Raw genomic sequence first — 27,095 nt, forward strand, 5'->3', positions numbered from 1 at the left:
AGAATGGCGTAAACCCGGGAGGCGGAGCTTGCAGTGAACTGAGATCCGGCCACTGCACTCCAGCCTGGGCGACAGAGCGAGACTCCGCCTCAAAAAAAAAAAAAAAAAAAAAAAGAAATGTCCTGGTCTGAAAGTCTACTCAGACATTCCTGCCTCTGCACAGCAGCCTGCACTTTCTTCTCAATTTTGTAGGCTTGCCTTCCACTTAAAATGCTCAGCATCCAATGTAGCTTCCCCATCTTGAGCAACATTTTCGCAGAAATGTATAAAGAACAGCTCATCTCCATCCAAACCCTTGCTCTCAGTTCAAACCAAAGTACATCTTTCAGACATGACTGTTTTTCCTGCATCTTGCTTGATAGCTTGTCTGATGGCTTAGAATCTGTACAGAAGAACTAGGTGTCTTGACTTAGTTAAATGGACAGAGAAGACACTGAGATTTATCTACCTCTTATTCTTATAACCAACTTTGATAAAAAACAGAAGTTAAAACCAAGCTCCTGCTGAGTATTAACAGGCCCTCTACAGCTATTTCTGGAAGCTTATATTTTAGGTTTGAGAATTTTTTTAACTTATATTTTAGGTTTGAGAATACATGTGAATAGAATAGAATACGTTTAGATCTTCCAAAAAATAAAAACTGTTTTCTCTGCAAGGCTTGTGAGAGGAGTTGGAGAGTAACAATTAGTGTTTTATACTCTAGCAAGGGCCTACAATAGTCTTATTTAAAATTCTCAAAGGAGATAGAAACCTAAATTTGGAAAGCCTTCCTCAGACAGACTAACTGGACATTTTTAAGAAGCTGCTCAGTGAGGTGCATTCAACTTTGACAGGCAAGAAGCCACCCAACTTTGCCGCTTAATCCTCAGCCAGCTGACCACGCAGGAGTAGGACCTTTTCTTCTGCCCATTCCTGAGCAACACCCACACCCGATACCTCACAAAAATTATATGCAGTTATTCTTTCCAGCTCTAACGATATCTGTAGGTTCTGTCTCCCACATCCCTTAGTCTCAAATCTTATTCTTAGTGGTCTCCCTGGTAGTCTTTCTGCTGCCACCTCCCTGAATTTCCTTCTTTACCCAATCCTTTCATTTGTAAACTCTGTTGGATGCTCTGCAGGCTTTTGTTTTCTGTTTTCTGGTTTGTTTTTAATTTTGTTTTTAAACAGTCTTGCCCTGTCACCCAGGCTGGAGTGTAGTGATGTGATCATAGCTCACTTCTGCCAGACTTTTGAATCACCTTCTCCCCAGAATGTTGCCTCCTCTCGTATTATCCAACTTGGCCCCACTGGACACAGGTGCAGCAAGTGATGCCACCCAGAACCCACTGCGCAACTTCAGCTGAGAGTCCTGAGCCCACTCCTCTCTGAGAGGGGACTGGGCAAACTTGCATGGCCTGCTCACCTCATTCTTCCCTTGGTTGAGACAGCACATTGTGGCTGGTCCTCACTTCCCCATTCCTGCTCGTGCCTAGACCCAACAACCAGCAGCCCCAAAGGATCTAATTTTTAGCTGTCTTCCCATTTCTGGTCTTGGTTTTTCCCTCTGTGCTGGCATCTCAGTGACCATCATTACTGGTGGCTGGTTTATTTGACTCCATTTCTATTAGAGCAGATTTGGCTCTCATAATTCAGTGTTAAGTCTAGGAAGGCAGACCTTAGAGACCTTCAAAGCATAATCCCTTACAGGGAATCTTCTAGTAAAGCTTTTCTTGAAATCTTTGTGATTCCTTTAATATATTTAAAGAAATTATTTTTTGTAAGTATTTTTAGCCCAGTTTATTTGTGGACTACCACAATTTCAGAATAAAAATGATAAGAATAAGCACAACATAACTTGGAAATGTATTACTTCCATGACATTTCTTCTTTCCTTGCTTTTTCTTTGTCCTCCTTATCTCACTTTTTTCTTACTCCCCATATTTCTTTCCAGAGGGTATAAATATTTATCTTTAGAAAATAAATGCTCCGTTTACTCACACAAAATTGTCCATGAAAATTAAACTGAAAAGACACAGAGAGGCAGTCGTTCTAGGTTTAACATTCTTATCAAGCAACTTTGATAAAAGCCAGAGGCTCTTCTGTCCTGACTCTTCTAGGAGGCTAGATACTTTGGCCAAAAATACTTCTACCTGAGGACATTTCAAACCGCTCTTTGGTTTTAGTTTTTCTTTTTCTTTTTTAAAAAACTTCAAAAATCTTTTTAATTTTAATTTTTGTGGCTACACAGTAGGTGTATATATTTATGGGGTATATGAGTTGTTTTGATAGAGGCATGCAATGCATAATAATCACATCATGTAAAATGGGTTATCCATCCCCTCAAGCATTTATCCTTTGTGTTACAGACAATCCATTTATACTCTTTTAGTTATTTTAAGATGTACAATTAAATTATTGACTATAATCAACCTGTTGTGCTATCAAATACTAGGTCTTATTCATTCTTTCTAATTTTTTTTGTACCTAATAACCATCCCCACTTCCACCCCAACCACCCTCCCACTACCCTTCACAGTCTCGGGTGACCATTCTTCTGCTCTCTACCTCCATGAGTTCAGTTGTTTTGAATTTTAGATCCCACAAATAAGTGAGAACATGTGATGTTTGTGTTTCCGTGCCTGGCTTATTTTGTTGTTATAAATAACAGGATCTCTCTTTTTTTTTTCTTTTTTGAAACAAGATCTGGCTCTGTTGCCCAGACTGAAGTACCGTGGCACGATCTTGGCTCACTACAACCTTTGCCTCCCAGGCTCAAGCCGTCTTCCTACCTTAGCCTCCTGAGTAGCTGGGATTATAGGCACTTGCCACAATGCCCAGCTTATTTTTTGTTTTGTTTTGTTTTTGTGGAGATGGAGTTTTGCCTTGTTTTCCAGGCTGGTTTTGAACTCCGAAGCTCAAGCGATCCACCTGCCTTGGCCTCCCAAAGTGCTGGGATTAGAGGCATGAGCCATTGAGCCTGTCCTCATTCTCTTTTATGGCTAAATAGTACTCCATTATATATAAGTACTACATTTTCTTTATCCATTTATGGGTTGCTGGACACGTAGATGGCTTTCAAATTTTGGCTGTTATAAATAGTGCTGCAACAAACTTGGGAGTACAGATATCTCTTTAATATACTGATTTCCCTTCTTTTGGGTATATACCGAGCAGTGGAATTGTGGATTGTATGGTCGCTCTATTTCTACCTAAACTGCTCTTTGAATTGACATGTCTTTCAAATCATCACAATGGAATATATTCTTTCTATGGAGTCCATTTAAGTGGTGGTGAAAAGAGAGTGTGGTTTTATAGAAAAAGTGGTTCCTGAGAAGTCACAGACAGCAGAATTGAGCAGAGACAGCAGAATATTCCAAAGCTCTTAAATTGTTGGGTTGATTAAATCTCACAGTACAGAGAATGTTGTTTCTGACATTCATTCTTCTGTGTACTTACCTTCCACAGAGGACATGGTCTCCTGAGGAGTTAATATTTAACTTCCAAGAAACTGATTTATATTCTAAATGCTTGGGAGAGGGATGCTCTTTGGGGTAAACCTGATAAATTTTCTTACAAACAAATGGCCACTCGTTGATTATTTTTTATAAAGGCAGATATTCACATAGCCTGTATAAAGAAAATTAAATGCACCAGGAGTTAAATATTTCATGCATTACTCTGCTGTTTTCCTGGCAAGTTCTTTATAATACGACATGCATATCAGTAAGTGACTGAAATTTGTTCTTTATATGGAACAGCCTCTGGCTGGAATGAAGAATTTTCAGCTATTTGGTTTGTGAAAATATACCTTCCCCTGCACTGATAGCAAGTGGAAAATACAATTCTTCATGTCATGTCCGTCTCTATTTCTCACTTTCCTGGTTCTGTTATGATTACAGAGAGCCTGGATACCTTGGCAGAATGTATTTTGAAATGTGGCTGGGAAGATTATAGGAATCTGTGACATGTTGGGAGTGATGCCCTTTGAGTTTGGCAAATCTGGGCCTTTTGCCTCCCCAACCCACATGCTCAGGCCCTTGTTTGGGGGAAGCACAAGTTATAGAAAAGAATGATTCATAGATGCATCTGGGAGGAAGACAGAGGAGGTAGCTTCAACCAGCTAGCACCCACACAGCCCATCATCATCATCATCATCATCCTGCTCCCTGAGTAATCGCCGAAATGAAACAATAAGATGGCCATCCTCTAGGATGTCACTCTGAAACCCTTTCCAGAAAAAGCACTTCGGATTGATTGTGAATAGCCCATGCTCCCCGTGGCAGAAATACTAGTGCTCACTAAATATTCCACCCACACCCCAGCATTTCCCAGACTCTCGGGTGATTGGAGTCATTGACTACATCTGGTCAATGGATTGTGAGCAAAAGATGTATGTATCACTTCTAGTTGGAGGAAGGTAAGAGCAAGAGAGCATGGACTTTGGAAGACATTTGTTAAGATGGCAGCATCACAAAATGGTGGCACCTCTGTCAGCCTTGAGCAGAGGTGCCTGCACACCCACACTGGACAACAGAACAGGAGAAGTATCAGCTGTATTATGTTAAGCACTGAGACTTCTAGGTTAATTTCTTACTGGAGTAGAATGTGAATAGTACCCCATGGACTTCTACCATGAGGTTAATCTCTCTCCTGCTCTCTCTTCTCACTGCATTAGTACCCTTCACACTCATTAGGAAAGGAGTACACATTGAGATTTTGACCTGTGCACTGCGTCCCTACCCTGACTGGTTCATACCATTCAGCAAGCATAGTAGGGTTTATCTTTGAAATGTGACACAATATTTTTCAAAAGAGACTAGCCTGCCTGGCATTTCAAAATGCTATTTTTTACTATTAAATGGCTGCCATTTTGCCATGTGTTGTTTTCTTGACAAGTGTATAAGGTATAGCATGTTTAGAATATTAATATCCTGAAAGTAGGAGGGGTAGACTAACAATATTGGACTCTCTCATCCTGTTCTCTACCTTAATCTTTGCTACTCTACATTAGAAATAAATTAATATAATGCCTAAGACAATAAATTAGACATAATTTATAATTATGCCTTTTTTTGCTGAAGTTTTTAATAAACTGTTTCCAATCCTTACGTCTTCTCAGTGGTATTTGTAGAAATCTCAGTTTACAGCAATATAAATACAGCTAGAGCTTGTTTCAGTGACTCTACAAATGTTTCTGAATATGTTGCTCTGAAGACCCATATTCAGAATTAAATTTTCATTTCTCAGACCTCACTTTTAGAGCAGTTTCCTACTTTCCATTTTTGTTTTTAAATGGAACTTTGTTTCTATTTTCTAATCTGAAGGGAATCAGCTGAGAAGTGGACCTTATGAGGAAGGAAGAGGCCTGTCCCTGTGGTTTGGCCTGCCCCTCTCTCCTTCCTGCTTTCCCCAGATTGCCTATCTTGTGGGACAGTGAGAAGAATAGAAGCTGAGGCTGAGCTCAGTCAGAGTTCTAGTATGATCCATGGAGATGGGAAAGTAGGAGGGGTAGACTAACAATATTGGACTCTCTCATCCTGTTCTCTACCTTAATCTTTGCTATTTTACATTAGAAATAAATTAATATAATGCCTAAGACAATAAATTAGACATAATTTACAATTATGCTAAAATAATATTTTAGCATAAACAAATTTATGCTAAAATAATGGTCAGTGTTAACCACCTTCTATTTATTCTGACTATAAGTTTGTGTGAGAAATGTAAGTTAAGTATGTGCCCTTTGGCTGCACCAACATATATATGGAGAAGTATCTAGAAAAACCAAAAAGGATAGATTCGTTTTGAAGAGAAGTCTACATCACCACACTATTTACTAATTTAGGTTCAGCCGTGAGACCTGCACATTTGGATCATCAGTCCTCCTAAATGTGCCTGTTAGTATGTTTCTGGTTGCAAGAAACAGCCAATCTCAGTTTATCTTAATTCATTATTGCAGATATCTATGGCTATAATAAACCATTCCTAAATTTTGTGACTTAAAGCAGCAACAGTTTATTATTTCTCATAATCCACAGGGTTGGCAGGATGGTTCTTCTGTTGCATGTAGTTTAAAAAGTCACTGGCTCAGCTGTTTTTAGCTGGGAGCTCAGCTGGGGCCAGAGTTCAGGATGGTCTCTCATCTCCCAGCGTCTCTTTCCACTAGCTTCTTATCATCAGTAGTATGGCTCGTACTTCCCAGAGGGAACATTACAAGAGGATAAGCTACAGTGTGCAAATGGTCATCACACCTCTGTTCACATATTGCTTGCTAAAAATCCCACTGGCCAAAGCATGTGACATGGCCAAGCCCACAGCCATTGTGAGAGGTGACTATGCAAGGGCGTGGATACTGGGAAAGGTGCTTCCTGGGGCCACCAATGCAACAGTCTACCTACCATATTAATGAAAGTTTGTTATAGAATACACAAGACTGGAAAAAGACAGGAAGATGTCTCAACCTCAGTCACTACTGTAGCAAACTTCACAGATAATTGGAACATTTTTGGGGGTACCAAGAGATTTAGAGGCCTGGTGATTGTAGTGCAGGAGTAGAAGATGCTTGTTATCACGTATCCAGTGTTCTGCTGATGTTATGACCACTCAACTCTTCTCTGTCTCTGTTTCTATTGATCCTCTGCCGCCCACTGGCTTCATTCTGCACTCAATGCCTCATATCTTTTGCTTACTCATGCTTGCTCCTACTGCCTTGCCTCTATTTGACCTTTGGCTTTTGTTGCTGCTCCAAACCACTGACTCACTCTCTCTCTCTGTCTCACATTCACCCTCTCTATGAGAAAGGAATTTGTTACCACTTAGTTGGTCACTCTTCAGTGCCTCACGAGCAGCCAAGTCAACTCACAGGCTCTACATGGCTCCCTGCCTTTGTTCAGACAAAGGCTGAACACCCACCCTGATTCTTTTTGCATTGGTCAGAGTGATGAGGTCAATGCAGAAGAAAGACTGTGAGCATGGCAGGCATTCAGAGTGGAGCAGTCCCTTCCCCACTCTGTTTAGTGAATTGTGATTGAATTGGAAGGTGGGATGAAGAAGGAAATTCCCTTTCCTTTGCAAAGAACTAGTTCCTTCCTCTTTTTCCCCAAACATCTTTTCTTTTCCAATCAGCTCTCTCATCCCAGAAGCCAATCCTGACAACTGTCATCAGATAGCTGGCCGGACAAGCCTGGAAAGTGTGGAACAGGTGTTATCCTCGGTCAGGGTTGCTATTAGTCTAACACACATGAGCTTTTCATTAACCATGCTTTATCGTTTGTCTTAGATCTCTCAGTTACATCATTGCCTCATATTGTTCTATTTTCTTTCTTGTTGCTGCTGTGCTAAGTAAAAGAGATGTGAAAAATCCTGTATTCAGATGATCATGTGTGTTGCAAATAACTAGATTTCATTCAAAAAGACCTTGGTATTTTTGATAATCTAATGTCAGTGTCCCAAAAGCTTTTTAATAATTTTCTAAATCTAAAATGTCCTTAAATTATTGCTCGCTCTCTCTCTCTATATATATGTGTGTGTGTGTATTTTATATATGTGTGTATGTGTGTGTGTGTGTGTGTGTGTGTGTATATATATTTTGTTTTTGTTTTTTTTTTTTTTGAGACGGAGTCTCACTCTTTCGCCCAGGCTGGAGTGCAGGGGCACTATCTCGGCTCACTACAATCTGCCTCCTGGGTTCACGCCATTCTCCTGCCTCAGCCTCCCAAGCACCTGGTACTACAGGCACCCACGACCACACCCAGCTAATTTTTTTTTATTTTTTATTTTTAGTAGAGACGGAGTTTCACCATGTTAGCCAGGATGGTCTCAATTTCCTGACCTTGTGATCCACCCGCCTTGGCCTCCCAAAGTGCTGGGATTACAGGCGTGAGCCACCGTGCCCAGCCTGCTTAATATATTTTTTATGTTTCTTTATGCCTGAACTCTCTCTGGAAAGATTCACAAAACTTGGTAATAAGGACTGCTTCCTCCGGGAGAAAGGGGATTGCTGGTTGCTTACTTTGCATTCTATGGTCTTTTGTACTTTATGAATATTGTACTGTGTGCACACAATGCCTACTTTTAAAATTCGCTTTTTAAAATACATCTTGTCTACATTGTCTTAAATTGTTCTTCCTTTAGAAGGCCAGGGCCCACATGTGGTAGAAGTCCATGGGGTCCTATTCACATGGAATCTGGTGTGAAGAAGCTCCTAAAGTTGTGCCATGGGCAATATTGTGAAGATCTTCCATAGACATTCAGAAACCGTTAGAGGTTTTCTTTTTTTAATATGGGTAACTAAACTTGGTAATTCTGTTTGCTTATTGACTAATTACAAATTAAGAGGACATAGGCGGGAGGGAAACACTAGGGACCTCTCGGGGTGTGGCAGTGTGAGATGGCTAAAAGCTCCAGAACCTTCCAGAACTGGAGCTGTAGATCTGGTACTTCACATATCACGTGACACTTAATCAGGTGACACCATCCTACACCTTGAATTCCTTATCAGTAAGTTGAGAAATGTAATAGAAATTACCTTCTGGGATTGTTGGGAAGATAAGTTAATGCCTGGAGGAGACTCATCGCTGTGCCTGGCACATGGAAAAGGCTCAGTGAATGGTGGCCATCATGACTGGATTATTTTCTTGTCTGTTAAATAGGTAGAAATACCTGTTTTTCTGTTTTCTGGGGTTTTTATGAATATCAAATAAGATCATTAGTTATAGTGCTCTGAGGAGTAGAGATTTTGAGCTATTATCAGGGTGTTGTTCCATTATCTGTTATTTGGGTAAAAACCACCTGTTCTTTGTTCACCATTCCTTAGGTACTATTCCAAGTTCTAGTTACTACATTCCTTGTAGAGGCTCTACTGTGGAAGATTCCTTTGGACCTGGAGGAAATTAGAAACATGATCCTTAAAGCTTCACACAGTGTGTCTTGTTTGATCATTATCATCTCTATAGTCCTGTTATCCCAGACTACTTTTTTCTGAGGTGCACTCATGATTGTGTATTGGTGTAGACGTAACTGTGACTCTGTTGATGTGTTGATTATTAGTCATCATTGTCCATTTCTCGCTAACCTTTCCTCCACAGTCTCAGACTCAAAATCTGTGATTGAAAAGCACAGCACGGGCCAGAGATGTGCATTTGTGTGCTTCTTCCTTATGGTGAATGTTTAAAATATAAAAAGTGACCGTCCCCAAGTTGACTGCTGAAAAATGTCTTTCACAGTCAAGATGGTATCATAGCCACTTAGTTGCCCAGTCAATGAGGCAAGCCACTGATGAGGCATCAGAGCAATAATTAGTGTGTCAAAAGGCATCTAGTCACATAAGCATATTTGTTTATCTACTTGGAGAGTGTAGATCATGTTATGTGTTCAAAGAGCATGGAACCCACCCATGCTGGGATGCTGAAAAGCCCAAATATAGCAGAATGAAATGGCGAGTAATGCATGGTCTTCGAATTCTGGTAGAGAGCTGATTTTTTAAATTAAAAGAATTTTGTCCTTCATTTGAGAGAAAAAGAAAGGTTTTGTTTTCTTTCTAAAGATAAGATTTCTTAAGTAAGCAACAGGAGAGCTGTTTCTCTCAGGCTTGATGTGAATCCTTTGTCAAAACTGTCGGGTTTTCTTTTGAAATACAGAGTAATTCAGGGTAATATTTGCTCTGTGGTTTAATATGAATTTGAGGCAAAAGAAATAAGGGAACCTTGAATTGCATTTCTTTTCTAATGATCAAAAGTTTACTAAAGAAGGGATTTTCCCCCCTTCTGTTTCACAGGTTCTATAGGTAACATACGAAAAGTTGCTTTGAATGGAGTTAAATTAAATGAGATATGAAAAGACTCTGCTGTTTATCATTACTCTCAGTCCTTTTAGCAGTATGTGTGATTTTAAGTATCAGGGTGATCTGTTTTTTAGAAGACAAACCTACCGTTTATCTCATTCAATCATGCTTTAAAATGTCTATGGCAAATATTTTTTGTACATTGTAAGCTATATTGCACTAGCGTATTCCTTAGCCTTGATTAAAAATCGTGCTGCTATTTCAAATTGGAATTTTGTTCAATGTAGTATAATTACATTAACAATTTAGTTTTAGTTCATGATTCTCACTTAATGAAGAGTGACCATCATTTTCCAAGGTAAAGTACAAGGCAGATGGGCTCCTACTGAGTCAAGGCATTGACGTCAATATCGAGAGTGCAAAGCAGTGATTTTTCTTGGTGCAGTGTGCAGAGTACATTACTCTCATTGAGAGAAAGCTACGTCTTCTGTAGCTCTATTTGATTTTCAGTTTGATTGAGTGCTAGGGACTTAATGATGTCCTTAGGCATTTGGATTTTCACCTATAAGGGCATACGTCACAGGAGTGGGTGATTTTCCATGAGCAGGAGCCAGAGGATGGGCTGGACCATTGCTTCGTCCTCCTCTAACAGAACCTACACTAGAGATGATTTGTGGCTAATGGTACAGTTTAACTTAAAACTTCTGAGGAGAACCCTCATCTTCAGTTATCGTGGTTCATGACCTCCCAGCAGTATGAGGATTTATTTACTTATGTCTCTTTAAGTAAGTGCTTTCAGTTTTTCTTAAAAATGCAATTTTTTTCTTTATAAAACACTGTGATTTGATGTGTAATAGTTTACTCCATGTATACTCTGAAAAAGCATAGAGGTTGATTGATACTTTCTTTTATATGAATTTGTCTAATGATTTTCTCTATATTGGGGGGTGAATAGTTAATGCATCCAGGCAAAATACATGAAGAACTTACAACAGAAATTGTATGTAGCTGTTTAAGATCTTACAGGTGTTACAATTTATTAGTACATCTATTGGAAAGTATATTAGTTCTCCCCCTTTCTGGAGAACTTGGCACTTAAGTCCAATAATCTCCATTAGCATGACACAGAAATCAGACAAACCATTTTCGTTTTCAGAGTCTGGCTCTTTCGCTTTATCTTAATATGTATAATATGTAAGATCCGCATGTTTTCGTGCCATTTGTTACATTTATTTTTAACTTCCCTAAAGCTTATGTGAATTGAAAATCAGTGTTTCAACCGAAAACTCATGAGAGACCTAATTAAATTTGACTAAATGATCTAGATGTGCTTTGCACTCACAGAAAGATAGTCTGGTTTGTATTTGTTCAGAAATGGTTGAGTGAGCTTCTGTACCTACGTCTCAATGCTTACCGGACATGAATGTTTGGATATTATAATATGGAAAGACATTTCCTGGCTCTTAAATGAAGCCAAATAATATGGATGTTTTATTCACAAAATAATATTTATGTAAGTATAATGTTTATGTTTAGCATCTTCTTTTTTTCTTTTTTTTTTTGAGATGGGGTCTTGCTCTGTCACCCAGGCTGGAGCATAGTGGCATAATCTTGGTTCACTGCAGCCAAGCAATTTTCCCACCTCAGCCTCCCAAGTAGCTGGGATTATAGGCACCCACCACCACGCCTGGCTAATTTTTGCCTTTTTAGTAGAGGCGGGGTTTCACCATGTTAGCCAGGCTGTTCTCAAACTCCTGACCTCAGGTGATCCACCCGCCTCGGCCTCCCAAAGTGCTAGGATTATGGGCGTGACCACAACCGGCCTGGCATATTATTTTAAAATTTGTTTTGCAAGAAGTGTCCTACTACAATTTTAATCATGTTCAAATCAGAACTTGATTGCTAACAAAATATGTTATTAGGATTATTTCATTTTCCTTTTGACATTTAAGCACTATTCCACACACAGACATGATCATACAACTAATTTGATCATATTAACAAAAGATTGGTTTTTAAACCAAGCAGTATAAATATAAATACAGCCTTGGATAGATCATAGTCAGACTCCAAATGCAACCTCAGCTTCAAAGATTGTAAAGTCTCCTTTTCTTTCCCCTTTTCTCCTTTCATTTATTTTTTTTTATCCAAATATTTATTTACTCTCTACCATGTGCCAGGCACTGTGATGGGCTATGAGGATGCAGTGGGGGATAGGACAGATGCCATCCCTGCCCTGAGGAGAATTGCAGTTTATTGGAAAAGATGGACATCATAAAATATACAATTATACAAATAAAAATTACATGAATAATTCAGTGCTTCAACTTTTGGGAGGTACACCAGTTTATAATAATAACATCCCTCCCACCTTCTTGAGAGAGTCATTGGTCACCCCACCTCTCTTCATTAACGAGAGGACATGATTAAACCTATCATTTCAGGTAGGAGTTTGCTGTGGGATGGATATCAATCTTCTATTAATATGTTTGTGCTCATGCTCTCCATTTTGCAATGGACACTTCCAATATGCAAGGCAGGCTGTATTAGGTGGTGGGAGAGGGCTACAAAGATGAGAGAGACAAAATCCTTGCCTGGAGGAATAGAGAGCATGTATACAATATGTGTACACAGTCTCTTTATTAATATATATCTGCCTATGTATGTGATGTTTAAAGCAAGGAATTTCAGGGAATCAGGGGTGGTGGTGAAATAACTTCTAGTTCGAGTGATCAGCTAATGTTTCCTGGAGGTGACCTTTTAACTGATCTATAAGAAATAAATTGGACTTTGATAAGAAAATATGGTGGATAAAGGCATTCCAGGCAAATGAAATAGAATAATCAAAGACAAGAAGGCAGGAAAATTTGGGGCATATCGAAGGACTGACACAAGAAAGAAAAACAGAAATGAATCATCAAACCAAAAAATGGTTATATGGAAATAAAAGGAAGTCAGGTTTGTAGGATAAATTAAGCCCAGATCACTGAGGTTTTTAAGTACTTGTTTAAAGATACATTAGACTTTATTTGAGGGATCACATATGGCTACTCCCAATATTTAACCAGAGAAGGCCTTGTAGAAAAAATTAATCAGCACTGTGAAGGAGGGTGACTACAGTGAGGAAGGGCCCGAACTCAGAGCCCAGCTAGGTTCGTTGCTGTAATCTAGGTGGGAGATGGGGAAGACTTGAATGGTCAGTGCTCATCTGGTAAATTAGTGTTTTGGCTTTGAAGCAAATTTACAACAATCCCCTGAACTTTCCCAGAGATAATCTGTAGAATGGAGAAGCCATTAGTCCTCCCCTCTAAAGTCACAAAGTGATTGCTTTCTAACCAGCTTAAAAGCCAAGTTTTCCTGATCTGTTGGGAAAGACACTCGTAATACAAATACCATTTAAACACTCGTAATACAAATACCATTTAAAATGGAAAAATCGTAAGGATGGTAGACAGATTATGCTTCACATCACTACTAATATCTCTGAACTGATTTTAGCTGATTTATGAATAAATGATTATTCCAGTCTTGAGAGTTAAATATTTAAAAATTAACTTTCGTTTAGAGTTCATGTATAATACAGGGCTAATTCTCTGTGCTGCAGACTTCCGCTCTTCATTTCCTTCTTTTTAATACGTTATAATTATTATTCCTACTCTATCCTTTTTCAGTTTCCCGCATGAAAATTACTTAAACGTTGCACACAACGTTTCACAAAATCTTTTGTGAAAGAAGAAAAGGAAATTCAGTGTGTGGGTCTCAGCAGGAGTTAAGCTAATGCAGCTTAAAATAATGCCGAAAAGGAAGCGCTTATCTGCGGGCAGACTGCCCCTGATTCTCTTCCTGTGCCAGATGATTAGTGCACTGGAAGTACCTCTTGATCGTAAGTATTAACATTTTAAAGCTGTTAGGCCCAGGAGTCAAAGCCTCCCAGCATTTATCATCATTCTGAACTGCGTGAATGGAGAAGGTGTCTGTGTGATACTGAAAAGCTAATCAAAATTAATTTGGCTTTTACCTTCAGCACCTGGTGTTTATAAAGATTCACACTGTAGAAGTGGCCATTGAAACGGTCAGACGCACAATTCCCTCCCTGTCATTCTCCTTCTTCCCCCTCAGTTGCCTTTTGTCTGCCCTGCTGGGGATGGCCTGAGAAGGATTGAGTTGTGCAAGCGGCCTGATCTTCCCAACAGGTGGCTCTTTAGAGAAGCAGTCCTGCAAGAAAACTGTATGAGCCACTTTAAAATGATCATGGAGACCTCCCCACTCATCCCCTTACCCTTTACCCTTGCCCGTCATATGCTGAGGGTGTTCTGCAAAGATGAGGGAAGACTCCTTCTGCCAACTCCATGCCCCTCGGAATCCCTAAACCACCCCATAATTAATTTCTCTTGATTCAGACAAGGCGCATCTCACTTTCCAATTTTGAATCTTAAATATAAGTCTAGAACCAGGAAAAGTATATTATCTAGAGCCTAACAAATAGTCTTATTTGGTTTAAACAATGTGGTCAAAGGCCAAGATGCAACTGCTGAAAATACAAGTAATTTGCAAAAACACTAAAGTGGACCAAACAACAGCTACTGTATTAGCCCTCCATTTTCCTCGTAGTAGGATATATACTGTGCTCTCCCTGCTCTGGGTGGCCTGTTTGTAAAAAATAAAGATAATGCTAGGTTCCACCTGGTCACTTTTCCTGCAATGGAAAGCAAAATTTCAAATCTGGACAATTACTGTACTTCAGAATTGATTTCTCTGCATGAGCTCTTTGAAGCCATTAGCTTCCAGAATAGAATATCTCTTTGGCAAGCTTTCCAAGGTGCAAGGAAGATAGCACTTTCCTGGGGCTATTCAATTGTTGGGATGTCATTTTTGTTTATTTATTATTATTATTGCCATAGAGGTTGCAACTGCCAGTGGGAAGACATTAGAAAGAAATGTGGTTTGTCCCACACTTTGTTGACTTTTTGCTGTGCTTCTATAAAGTACAATAAAATGCAATGCTTTTCTTATTTTTTAAAAAAAATTCATCCAATGACCTTAATTTCAGTTTTCAAAAAAATATACAACTGCTTAAGCCCATTGGAGTAGGAATGCCTAAGTAAGCATTTGCCCTGACAGATACACAGGAGAGAAAGAAGAGCATTTGAGAGAAATGCTTTTGCTCTCTGTCATATTAAATATATTCCCCCTTAATCTGACTGTTCAATCTATCCATCAGAGGGAAACAGTCACCTACGGCTAACTCAATTATCACTGCTAATGGAGAAGAGGCATAACCATAATGAAAAGAAAGTCACAGAAAAACCCAGGTGCTCCTGTATTAACCTTTGCAAGTAGTAACGACAGGCAGCACTATGGAATGATTTGAATTGCATGCTAATGTAATTTCTTCCCTGCCCCTATTTCTTACATCCTTTCTCCACTACATGAACACCTCCTTGGTGTGGGCACCAGCAACCCCTGAGTGACTGAGAAATTCTGAAGCAGAAATCTGCTAACAGTCTAAAAAGTTCAATTAATAACTTTGGAGATCAACCATAGAAATATAAAAATCTAAAATTAGTGTTGGACTTGGCTTGCATGGAGCATTGTCGCTGTAGCAATGTCCCATTGTTAGGTGTTATTACCATATGCATAGTGATGTCTGGGATGATATGACCAGACACTACACAGTATGTGACAACTCAAATTAATTGTAGATTTCAGCTATTTTTCAAATTGAACATAATTACTTGTCCAGCACAACATGTATGGAATGGAATTCACCATTCCTATTCCTGGAAGAACTCTTTTTGCCTACAGTATTGCTTTTGTTCTTCCATATGTTTATGTGGGAAAGCTGCTGCAAGATTAAAGGAAACCGTTAATGCAAATTTCTTCCTCTTGCAACTTCACAACTTCAACCTTCACTATCCGGGTTTTCTTAGATCAAATCCAATAGACAAGATGCCCCTTTATCTTAAGAGTTCTAACGTTCTTATTATTAACATCTGATTTTCTTTAATCCTCTTTGCCCACTTACCTGCTGATATTGATGGGGAAAAAGCAAAACTTCTTGAAGACTGTAAGTGTCCTTCTATAAATTACTAGGCAGTGTGAAAATTTGACCATGTCTTTGCTTTTTGAATTAATAGTGTGATTTAAATGCACAATTTCATGTTTTGTGACCTTTGTCTTTCTAAGCATGTGTGTTTACTGTAGCTAAGCATTGTATTTCAATACCAAGAAGCAGCTGTAATGTATTATCTGCATGAATTCTGAAAACTTGGCTGTTACTCTTTCTTTTACCAGTATGCTGCTCTACTAACTTCCAAGCTTTATTCACATCTGATGTAACTCAATGAGAAAATTCTCAAAATTTAGAGAGAATGCTGATCTGTTGTAAAGGCTAATTAATGCTTTCTGGAACAAAGATAGGTCTTTTCGTGTCTTTTAGAAGGTGGGTGCAGGCAAAAGCTTTACACAAGAGAGCAGCTATACACCCTTTTATGCTTCTTGAGCCTTCGTGACTATGTAGACTAGTATTTCTAGGTGCCATCAGTAGACTAACCCAGCGAATTTGAATCTTGTCTTGAAGTGGACAAAAGATAAGCAGCTCCCACCTACATGGTTTTTGAGTGGCTTGCTCTAAGCAAAACTTTCCACTGCCTTTGACAGTTAGGTGACATTTATCACCTAGTTTAAAAATAGTCAATTTTCAGGCATTTGATAATTTCCTTTGGTGTCAGATTAACCAGAAAAATTATGTAAAATCATTTTTTTTCTTGCTACTGGAAAACATTTGTTAATTAGTAGGTGACCCAAGCACTGTTTAAGGAGGTATATCCAGACAGTAAACTCCTGGCAGTTAGGAGTGGCATCTGAGCCAGCTCTGCTGCAGACCTGTGAATAGAAGCTCTGCCTTTGAAGCCACCAGATTTGTACCTGTGTCACCCCCAGAAAAGCACAAGGAATTGAACTGAGTCACTCCTGAGAATCCCCTCCCCGACTCCCTATGGCCACTATTCCTTGAATGTGGAATTGCAGGCTTCCTTCCATTATTCCAAACTCCATATACTCCCAGAGTCTGAAGGATCATTCAAAGGTGAATCTGTTCCAAATAAAAATGATTATGATAATAATTTTAAAATAGCTGATGTTATTGAACCATTATAGCATTGGTATATACTAAGAATTTTATAGAAATTATTTTCTTAATCCTGCCAGCTATCCTAGGTGGTAGGTACTACTTTTAAACTTTATTTTCCCTCTCAGGAAACTAGGGCTTACAGAAGTTAAGAAATTTGCTTGAGGCTGGGCGCGGTGGCTCAAGCCTGTAATCCCAGCACTTTGGGAGGCCGAGGCGGGTGGATCACGAGGTCAGGAGATCGAGACCATCCTGGCTAACATGGTGAAACCCCGTCTCTACTAAAAATACAAAAAACTAGCCGGGCGTGGTGGCGGGCACCTGTAGTCCCAGCTACTCGGAGGCTGAGGCAGGAGAATGGCGTGAACCTGGGAGGCGGAGCTTGCAGTGAGCCGAGATCGCACCACTGCACTCCAGCCTGGGTGACACAGCGCGAGACTCCGTCTCAAAAAAAAAAAAAAAGAAATTTGCTTGAAGTCTCACAGCTAGTAAGAAATGAACAGACTAGTGCTCAACAATCAGACCACACTGCTAGTCTGTGTTGGAAACTGACTAGGCTAGAAAAATGAGGGTTCTATATGCATGACAGAGGTGGGAAGGGCAGCTGGAAAGGCAAGGAGGGGGATGGCATATTCCAAAGGGAAGGGAAATTGACACTGCCCAGTACCCTGCATATAATAGTACACAATAAATGGTAACAGTAATGAGGCTAGCTTTTGATTTGTACTTTAGCTGTTTAGATCTCTGCTTTGTGCCTTCCTAGTCAAGCCATTTTGCCGCCCTGAGTAAGAAAAGAAGAGGTTGTAATAAATTATTCTTTAGTCCCTTCCTGTCATAACACTAGTTGTGATCTCACAAGAAGGACACGGTGATCTTAGAACGACTTGAAGAGCATTGGTGGTCCCGATACAGCCTTCTTCAGATTAGATTGTTCTGGGTCAGAACAGGTTCCCCACAGGATTTGATAATAAAAGATCAGATAAACTTTGAAGAGCAAATGGAAACACTGTCTCCTAGGACAGAGAACTTCCTCGGTTCCCTTTGTCTTCTAAATAAGACTCTTTTATCTATGTTCCTAATTTACTTACCTCCTGGCTCTGATAAGAGAAGTCACATCTCCAATTTAACAGTCTGTTTAATATTAACTTCTCAAATGTATTTGTTCCCAACATATATTGATTTATATGAGCACACACTAATGACCTAAGTCTGTTACTCTTTGGATGCAAATTTACCTCACAACTTAAATTCCTCTGAAAAACATCATTTGAACCAAAGGAATCAAAAGAATTTCTCATTGTTACATCAGAAAAGAAACTGTCTTAATATTAGGCTTGTATTAATAATTATTTTCCCAAACTTTTAGTGTGGGAAAATGGACTTTGCAAGTGCACATAGTTACCAAAAGAAAGTTATGCCTTGACTTTGCAGTTTTAGCAGACCTTTAGCAGAAAAATCTACTGAAGTATGTGCTGCTACACTAGAAATTACTAAAAACACTTGAAGCATATTTAGTCTAAGGTAAGTGATTTTGATACAGGAAAAAATGGCTACTATTATGATTTTAAATGATTTATTTTTTTTTTACATGTTTTTTTTCCCTACAATTAAGTGGTACAACCTCCAACCATCACTCAACAGTCTCCAAAAGATTACATTATTGACCCTCGGGAGAATATTGTAATACAGTGTGAGGCCAAAGGGAAACCGCCCCCAAGGTGAGTATGCGTTCTGCTTTGTTATAGTACTGAGAATAAATCAGGAAATCTCTCTGAATAGAGAAATATGTTTGGGAATTTCCATCAAACAAGGCAGACTATGTAGAGCACTTCCTTTTTTAGTTGGCTATTTCTCACTGTGACTCACTAGATTGCCCTTTGGTTCATCTATCCCAGCCCATTTCAGCCCTTCAAAGATACTGAAGGTAATTTCTTGGGTCCCACATATCCCTAAAGTCTCACTTGTAGGTGTATTGTTTTGTCTCTCTGCTTAAGTAGAGCCCATTTTTTCTTCTTGAAAACCCATATTATTGCATTTTCATGCCCACACTTTTCTGCAAAATGCTTATAAAGTGGGGAGTTATGGAAAGAGCCTTTTAATTCAGGTTTTGATACTAATGGCCATAAGGAGGCACAGGCAAATCCCTTTTCTCTGGGCTTTAATTTCCTCATCTATAAAGAGGTTGAATTTGATGACTTCCAAGATCTCTGCTGTCTCTATAACAGTTTATAAAATAGTCTTAAATGATTTTCCAAACTTGGCAGAGTTCAGTCATGAGAATTCATGCCATTTGGATCCTGCATAGCATTTTAGATCACTGCAAAGCGTTTTAGAGTTGGGAGAGAGATTAGAGATAACCCAGTCCAACCAATACATTTTATAGATGGGAAACTGATGCCTGGTAATGCTAAGTAACTTATTCAAGGTGTCACAGTGGATGATCTGTAACTTGTCCAGTCATTTATGGGAGTTTTGGAGAGTTGGGTTATTGCTATTAAAATGTAATATGGATTTTTAAATAATAAAGAAGTGAAAGTTTCTGGTTATTTTATTTCCAAGTTTGTCTATTACAGATCTTTTTAAATTATCACAAACTGGCCCCTAAGAAAAAAATTAACTGGGACTGAATATGTACTATGTCAAAACTTCCAGCAAAGGTTTGCCTCAAAATAATATATTCGGCTATGTTAATGGAAAACCTGTCTCACAGAAGGCCTGATGTGGTATCCTTTGATGAGGTTTCCTTTCAGTTTCACAATTAGTGCCTTCTGTAACTCACTGTAAAACAGGATTTCTCCTCTTCACCACTATTGATATATGGAGTGGGATAATATTTTGTTTAGGGGATGTAAGTGTCCTGTGCGTTGCAGGATATTTGGCAGCATCCCTGGCCTCTGCCCACAAGATGCCAGTAGCATCCACACCACGACTTCCTGCCCTGGTTGTGACAATGATAGCTATGAAGATAAGCAGTGGGAAGGGAAATCTGAGTGACCCTAGAAAACACTGTGACGTTTAGAGATTCGTACCTTTGTATGAGCATGGCCATCACTGATTTGTGACTAGTTGTTAAGTATTTAATTACATGAGCACTGTGACTTTTATGTAAGTCAATCTTTTATAAGAATAAAATGGAGAAAGAGGAATCTCAGTTGACAGTTGGGCATACCTCCCAAGGGATTCTTAAAATCATCTCTAGAATTAAAAATTCCCAAAATGTGTTTTATGTAGAGTTACTATTTTTAATAAGCAACGTTTAAGACACTCTGGAACTTATATCTCTTAACCTGCTCCCAGCCTACACTTCACAATTTGGTAACTTGAAATTTGTCTGATCAATTTTCATCATATATAAATAGTACTTGCAGAGGTCTTGTCACATTTCAGCCCCAAGCAAATTTTTATAGATAGGTTATCAACTCTGTGAACAATGGAGTTTACAGTAAAAATGCTAATAAAGCTCTAAGAGAGTGTACCTGGGAGACCTGCTCCTTCTATTTTCTTAGAAAAATGACAGGCAATTTGTGTGCATGATTTCTTTATTGAGTCAAATGTGGGCTAGTTCTACAGAAGACAGGTACCTTAAAAAGTATAGCCTGCCCTTTTTTTTCCAGGTCATGATTCAATGAAACATTTTAGATATGAGGTCTTATTGCTCTCTTACTGAATATTAAACTTTAGTAATTATTTCTAGAAACCCATAAAACTGCTAGGAATTTGTTAAAGTAATCCCATTTTTCCGGACCATTAATACAGTTAACCCTTTGTGTGTTGGGCAGCTTTTCCTGGACCCGTAATGGGACTCATTTTGACATCGATAAAGACCCTCTGGTCACCATGAAGCCTGGCACAGGAACGCTCATAATTAACATCATGAGCGAAGGGAAAGCCGAGACCTACGAAGGAGTCTATCAGTGTACAGCAAGGAATGAACGTGGAGCTGCAATTTCTAATAACATTGTCGTCCGCCCATCCCGTAAGTGGAAACTTGTCAACCAACATGACCCTTTTTAAAGTATTGCTCCAAGACTCAGCTTCTGTGACATCGTCCAGATACTCTTCAAGAAAGCAGTGGAATTGCTTCCAATATTCTGACTTTGTTTTGCATGAAAATTATCGCTCCTTTCCACCTTACCCTGAGAAGCTCCTTAGCCTAATGCTTTACTAATCCAATGTATCTTTTATACAAGTCCTGTGTAAGACACTGGGGTTTAAAAAAAAAAAAAAAAAAAGTGTTTCTTCCCTGGAGTTCATCTAATTATTTATTTCTCATGTATCTCCTGTAAAAGTGAAATTCCTACAGCCAAATGGAAATAAATTCAGTATGATATGGGTGACCAAGGTCTAAATGCTATTTCTTTAATCATTTCCGTTTCAAAATTTTACTGGAAGTGGAGTGTCCTCACTACCTTGATATTATTAAGGCTCTTTTTGCAATGGTTGGTTAGTACCAAAATCCTCTCAAAAACCTTAAGAGCATGTATTTAAATAACAGTCACATTTTTCAGTTCTGGTTCTTTAAAAAGAAATTATTACAGGTATAAAACATGTTCATTGTAGAAAAACTAATTATAAATAAACAAAAAAGAAATTTGTTCATGAATCCTTCCATTCAAGGAAATAACTACTGCTCAAATATTCTTTCTATTTTTTCCTAGGCAGATATGTATATATGTGTTTAAAACCAGCTCATTTTCTGAAATACTATCTTACAACCTTTTCTGAGTTTTTGACATATCATATATATTCCCATAGTGATCTTATAAATAAGTGTACTTATATAATACTTTATGGTATTCAAAGGTATAGATGTATAATTCTTTATTTAACAAATCTTTTTACATTTAAGTGTTTTCCATTCTTTTGTGAAGAACATGCTTGTGTCAAAATTGTTTGTCTTCCTGATGATATATTTAGTATAAATTCTGTGGAATCACTGACTGAGAATTTATACTATCAGTGGCAATGCATCAGAATTGACATTTTGTTTTAATTTTTACTTTTTTTCTTTTAACATTGTATTTAAAAATATTTTCTCATTAATTTAGCATACATAAATTACAAATTATTTCTCCAAAAGTTCAATTTGCCTGTATTTGTAGTGCTTTCTTTTTGTTCTTTTCAATGCAGAAATAACTGAGAAGTTTTTTTTTATTTAATAGGATCACCATTGTGGACCAAAGAAAAGCTTGAACCAATCACACTTCAAAGTGGTCAATCTTTAGTACTTCCCTGCAGACCCCCAATTGGATTACCACCACCTATAATATTTTGGATGGATAATTGTAAGTTTTGATAATATGAACTTTCTTTCTTAAAGGTCTTAGGATTGTTTACAGTCATAATACATTATTACCTCTTGTGATTCATAAAATGTTTTAGAGATGCTCAGGAAAATAACTGCTCCTCAAAATAAAATAACATGTCATCTCATTCATTCACTCAATTTTACTGAACATTTACTATGTACCTTGCTTGTATTCTTTGCAGTGGGAGAGGATGGGAGTGGGGAAGGAGGCAGATGATAAATGCAATAAGTACATTTAGAAAATCTGTGTTTGTTAGCAATAAGTTCTATGAAAAAAAAAAAAAAGCAGAGTTTTGAGCAGAGACTTAATGAAATGAGAGAGCAAGCCATGCCCCTAAATATCTGAGTAGAAAGGGAACACTAGTGCTAGCCCCTAAGGAAGGAGCATCCCTGCCATGTGTAAAAAGAAAAGCAAGGAGGCCAAGGTGGCCAGACTGAAGGAGCCGAGGGGGAAGGTGATGGACAAGGTAAGAAAGGTCAGAGGGACTCAATGGAAAGGACTTTGGCTTTAGCTTGGAATGAAGTAGTGAAATCTTGAAGGAGTGACTTTATCTGAAATAAGTAGTAACAGTATCCCTTCAGTTGATGTGGAGAGAATATTGTGGACGAAAGAGAGTGGAGAGACTGTTGGGGCCACTGCTGTAATCTAGATGAAATTTGTTGGTAACTTGGACTTGAGTGGTAGCAGTAGAAAGGGTAAGAAATGGCAAGATTCTGGATACATTTTGAGGGTCAATCCTCCAGGATTTACTGGGGCAGAGGTTGGAACATGAGAGAGAGGAATCAAGGATAACTAGCTTGGGAGACTGAACAACTCCAAAATGATAAAATGGAATTGCCATTTCCAGAAACCCATGGCAGGGAGGAAATCAGGCTGTTGGGGATATGTTATGTTTCTGTTTGTTTTTTTAATCCCCAAAAATAGCTAATAGTTATCGGGCCTTTACCAAGTGTCAGACCTTTTACTAAGAGCTTAACATGGGTTATTTCATTAATTTTTACAACAACTCTATGAGGCATGTCCAATTATTTTTTCCATTTTCCAGATGAGGAAACCAAGGCAGAGATAATGAAGCCATTCATTAGGCAATTTCAAACTTGTCTACCCCTGTTTCTGTCCTCAAGGGCATGTTTGTTGCTCTGCCTCTTCCACCCTCCAAAATTTCCTGTGCTAATAGGTCAGCATGTTACCTTAGAGGGAGCACATGGTTCTGCTTGGAGACTGAGAAACCAGAGTTTGGGATGTGAGAGGCCTCTAAGATATTTCATGGCAAGACACCAGCAAGAGTCAGAGATACCTGAGTCAAAAGGAAGATTCCAGGCTATGATCAGCAATGTTTGAATTCTTAGTGCATAAGTGCTGCCTAGAGGCCTGGGCTAGATGAGAGGATCTGGGGAGCAGGAGAGCAGAATCTGGGAGACTGAGACCAGGAGCCCTCCAGAGGTGAAGAACTCACGGAGAAATCAGCAAAGCAGATGAGAAGCAGCAGTCACTGAAGGAAAAAAGGAACAAAGAGAGTGGTGTCCCCAGAAACAAGGTGAAGAATGTGTGTCAGAAGGATGGACTAACCAGGCAGGGTGGCTCACACTGTAATCCCAGCTAATCGAGAGGCTGGGATGGGAGGACTGCTTCAGCTCAGGAGTTCGGGGCTGCAGGGAGCTACAGTCACATCACTGCAGTTCAGCCTCAGCAGCAGAGTGAGACACTATTGAGTGAGACACTATCCCTAAAATAAATAATGATAATAATTTTAGAAAATATTTTTGAAAGACATAATAATCAGCCATTTCAAATGCTCCTGAGAGATCAGATAATGTGAGAACTAACAAATGACTACTGAATTTGACAACTTGGAGGTTCCTGGTAACCCTGCTAAGAGTCTTTTAGGTGGAATGGTGGGAATGAATTAAAAGTATCTGTAGGAAATACAGTGACCTGATTGCCTGTGCACTCACAAGACATATACATTACTAAAGAGAAAATTTCGCTCTAACATTTAATCTGCATTTTTAATTTTTTTAATTTAATTTTTTTTTATTTTACTTTAAGTTCTGGGATGCATTTTGGCTCCTCCTATATGAAAGCACCCAGAGGAAGTAAAGTAATGCAAAGAAATAAAAAACAAATATATAACTAAATAAATCTTTTACACATTTTGCAAAAATAAGTAGTAAGCCAAATGTAAATAAGTGATTTATGGCTTTAAGAATAGCAGTCTCCAAATGCTACTGCCAAAATAAGGCTCAATATTTGGTACTTGGTTCTCATTCAGAAATAATGACCTTTTTGCTTAATAAAGAGACATATCACATGTAAACTCTCAGAGTCATCTGAATATATAACTAATTTTTCCCCACATTATATAGCTAGATATTCCACTCACGTTCATTCTAGGCTGTTGGTGAAGCATCTGACCTTTCAAATGGAATTGCACCTGCAATATGAGAAAAAAATTAGATCCATATAGCATACTTCTTGCAAGATGACATTAAGTTATTCCTATCTGCATACATTTTTTTTTCAAGTGCAATGCAAAATGCCACCACCCTCATGAAGTCCCATTGCCTAACATTTGGTCTGCCAACACCCTTCAATTTATTATTTTATTACTACAGCAGGAGAAACAGAGGACAAGAAATGTATTTTTATCTTTAACTCTTTGTTAAACAAAATGTACCTGATTCTTCTGGGTTTTTTTTTGTTTTTGTTTTTGTTTTTTGTTTTGTTTTGTTTTTGAGATGGAGTCTCGCTCTGTCACCCAGGCTAGAGGGCAGTGGCGCAATCTCAGCTCACTGCAGCCTCGGCCTCCCAGGTTCAGGTGATTCTCCTGCCTCAGCCTCCTGAGTAGCTGGGATTACAGGTGCATACCACCACGCTCAGCTGATTTTCATATTTTTGGTAGAGACAGGGTTTTGCCATGTTGGCCAGACTGGTCTCGAGCTCCTGACCTCAGGTGATCCACCCACCTTCGCCTCCCAAAGTGCTGGGATTACAGACACGAGCCACCAAGCCGGGCTTGAGTTATTGTTAAAACAGTCCTTTTCCTGGGACTTAATGGCTTAAAACCATAAATTTGCAACCACCAACCAAACCGCCATCTTGACCAATAATTTGGTTAACATGATGAACTGGTGTTCTTTCTTTGAAGCTCTGCCTCCACATTTTCCTGCCTTTTTCTGCCTGAGGGAGCTCCAGACTTTTAACTATAATCTTGCATTTCATGAAATATTAGATCAAGCACCTGCTACAGGAGGAGCAGACCTGCTTCACTCACGCTGGAAAAACCCTGCCAGGAGACAGAGTGGCCTGAGGCCACTGGGATGTGAGACTTTTTTCAGTTCTGTCACCTCAGAGCTGAAGAACTCTCACAGTTAGGGCTCTGTGGGCTAAGGAGCTTCAGGATGTCCATTAGCTGGCTAAGTGTGAACTCACACCCAGATTGGTCGTTCCACCTCCCTGCATCCTTCATACACTTAGAAAATCTTCCCTGCAAATACGTTCTGATACTATTGCACAGTAGGGTGACTGTGGCTAACAGTAATGCATTGTATATTTCAGATAGCTAGAAGAGAGGATTTTGAATGTTCTCACATCAAAGAAATGGTAACTGTCTAAGGTGATGGATATGCTAATTACCATGATTTGATCATTACACAATGTATATGTGTATTGAAATATCACATCGTACCCCACAAATATGTACAGTTTATTATGTGTCCATAAAAGAGAAACAAAATCCTCCTGCCTAAAGCAAGATAGTTCCTTAAGTGGATCTTAGGGGAAATGCTAATAAATTATTATGCTTGACACTGGAAAGTCAGAGTGCTGATGGTTACTCACTTAATCCTTCAATGCACATTTAAAGGAGCCCCATGAAAGGCCAGGCACTGTTCCGGTGGACAAAGCAGATGAAAGTGTCCACTGTCCTGGACCTTAAATTCTAGTGCAGGAAACAGGCAATAAGTCGTATGTATGATGAGTAAATATGTAGTATGCCAGAAGGTGATAAGTAATTCAGAAAAGAATTGTAGAAGAGGTGGAGGAACTGGGCTTAGGAAGCTTGTGAGGGGCAGGTTGCAGCATTAAATAAATAGCGTCATCATCACACCCAGTTACTGTCAGCTGGCCATTTGCTGCTTGATTCTTCAACTGGATGATGAGCTCAGACAGGGCTGGGACTCTGGCATGCCCAGTGCCTAGCACAGGACCCAGCTCACCATTAGATGCTCTCCAGGTATTTAGTTTCTGAACGTTGTGTGTAGATGCAACTCATGTTAACAATTTTAGAAGCTTCCTTAATGATTTTCTAAGATATGTGTGTATGTGTACTTCACGGTTAGGGACTTATTTAGATATTAGGAAAAGTCACACCAACTTTTTGTAAAACGTATTTTGTTTACATTTGCTTAATAAAACATTTCACTGTATAATCTCACTTCTGACCCCACCCCGGAGAAGTTACTGTCGGGGAAGTAGAGTTAAGAGTTTTAGTGTGTTAGGTGTTTTTTTGTTTGTTTGTTTGTTTGTTTGTTTACAGTTATTTGCTTTTACCCAAAGAGTTATATAGAGAAAAAAATATTCAAATGAGGTTCACAGACCTATTAGTAGATACATATATCTTGCTAATTTGGAGGGTAGCCACTTTATGATGGAATAATCTGGTATCTCTCTGCCTTTCTCCAGCCTTTCAAAGACTTCCACAAAGTGAGAGAGTTTCTCAAGGTCTGAATGGGGACCTTTATTTTTCCAATGTCCTCCCAGAGGACACCCGCGAAGACTATATCTGTTATGCCAGATTTAATCATACTCAAACCATACAGCAGAAGCAACCTATTTCTGTGAAGGTGATTTCAGGTAAGAGTTCAGCTTCCTGAATCTGCCCTTCAATACATTT

The 27,095-nt window shown here is 38.9% G+C and overlaps 1 protein-coding gene across 1 annotated transcript in view; it reads left to right on the forward strand.

Moving 5' to 3' along the window:
* Window positions 1–27,095, forward strand: part of NRCAM (neuronal cell adhesion molecule) — a 261,153-nt gene that overhangs the window by 154,682 nt on the left and 79,376 nt on the right. The window contains exons 4-9 of the mRNA XM_011986360.1: window positions 13,435–13,646; window positions 15,813–15,830; window positions 18,505–18,610; window positions 20,672–20,868; window positions 22,055–22,177; window positions 26,885–27,055. Of these exons, the coding sequence (XP_011841750.1) occupies window positions 13,541–13,646; window positions 15,813–15,830; window positions 18,505–18,610; window positions 20,672–20,868; window positions 22,055–22,177; window positions 26,885–27,055 (721 nt within the window). The 5' untranslated portion in view covers window positions 13,435–13,540. The remainder of the gene's footprint in view (window positions 1–13,434; window positions 13,647–15,812; window positions 15,831–18,504; window positions 18,611–20,671; window positions 20,869–22,054; window positions 22,178–26,884; window positions 27,056–27,095) is intronic.

The sequence above is a fragment of the Mandrillus leucophaeus genome, unplaced genomic scaffold (assembly GCF_000951045.1).
Source record: "Mandrillus leucophaeus isolate KB7577 unplaced genomic scaffold, Mleu.le_1.0 Scaffold298, whole genome shotgun sequence".
Taxonomy (NCBI): Eukaryota; Metazoa; Chordata; class Mammalia; order Primates; family Cercopithecidae; genus Mandrillus; species Mandrillus leucophaeus.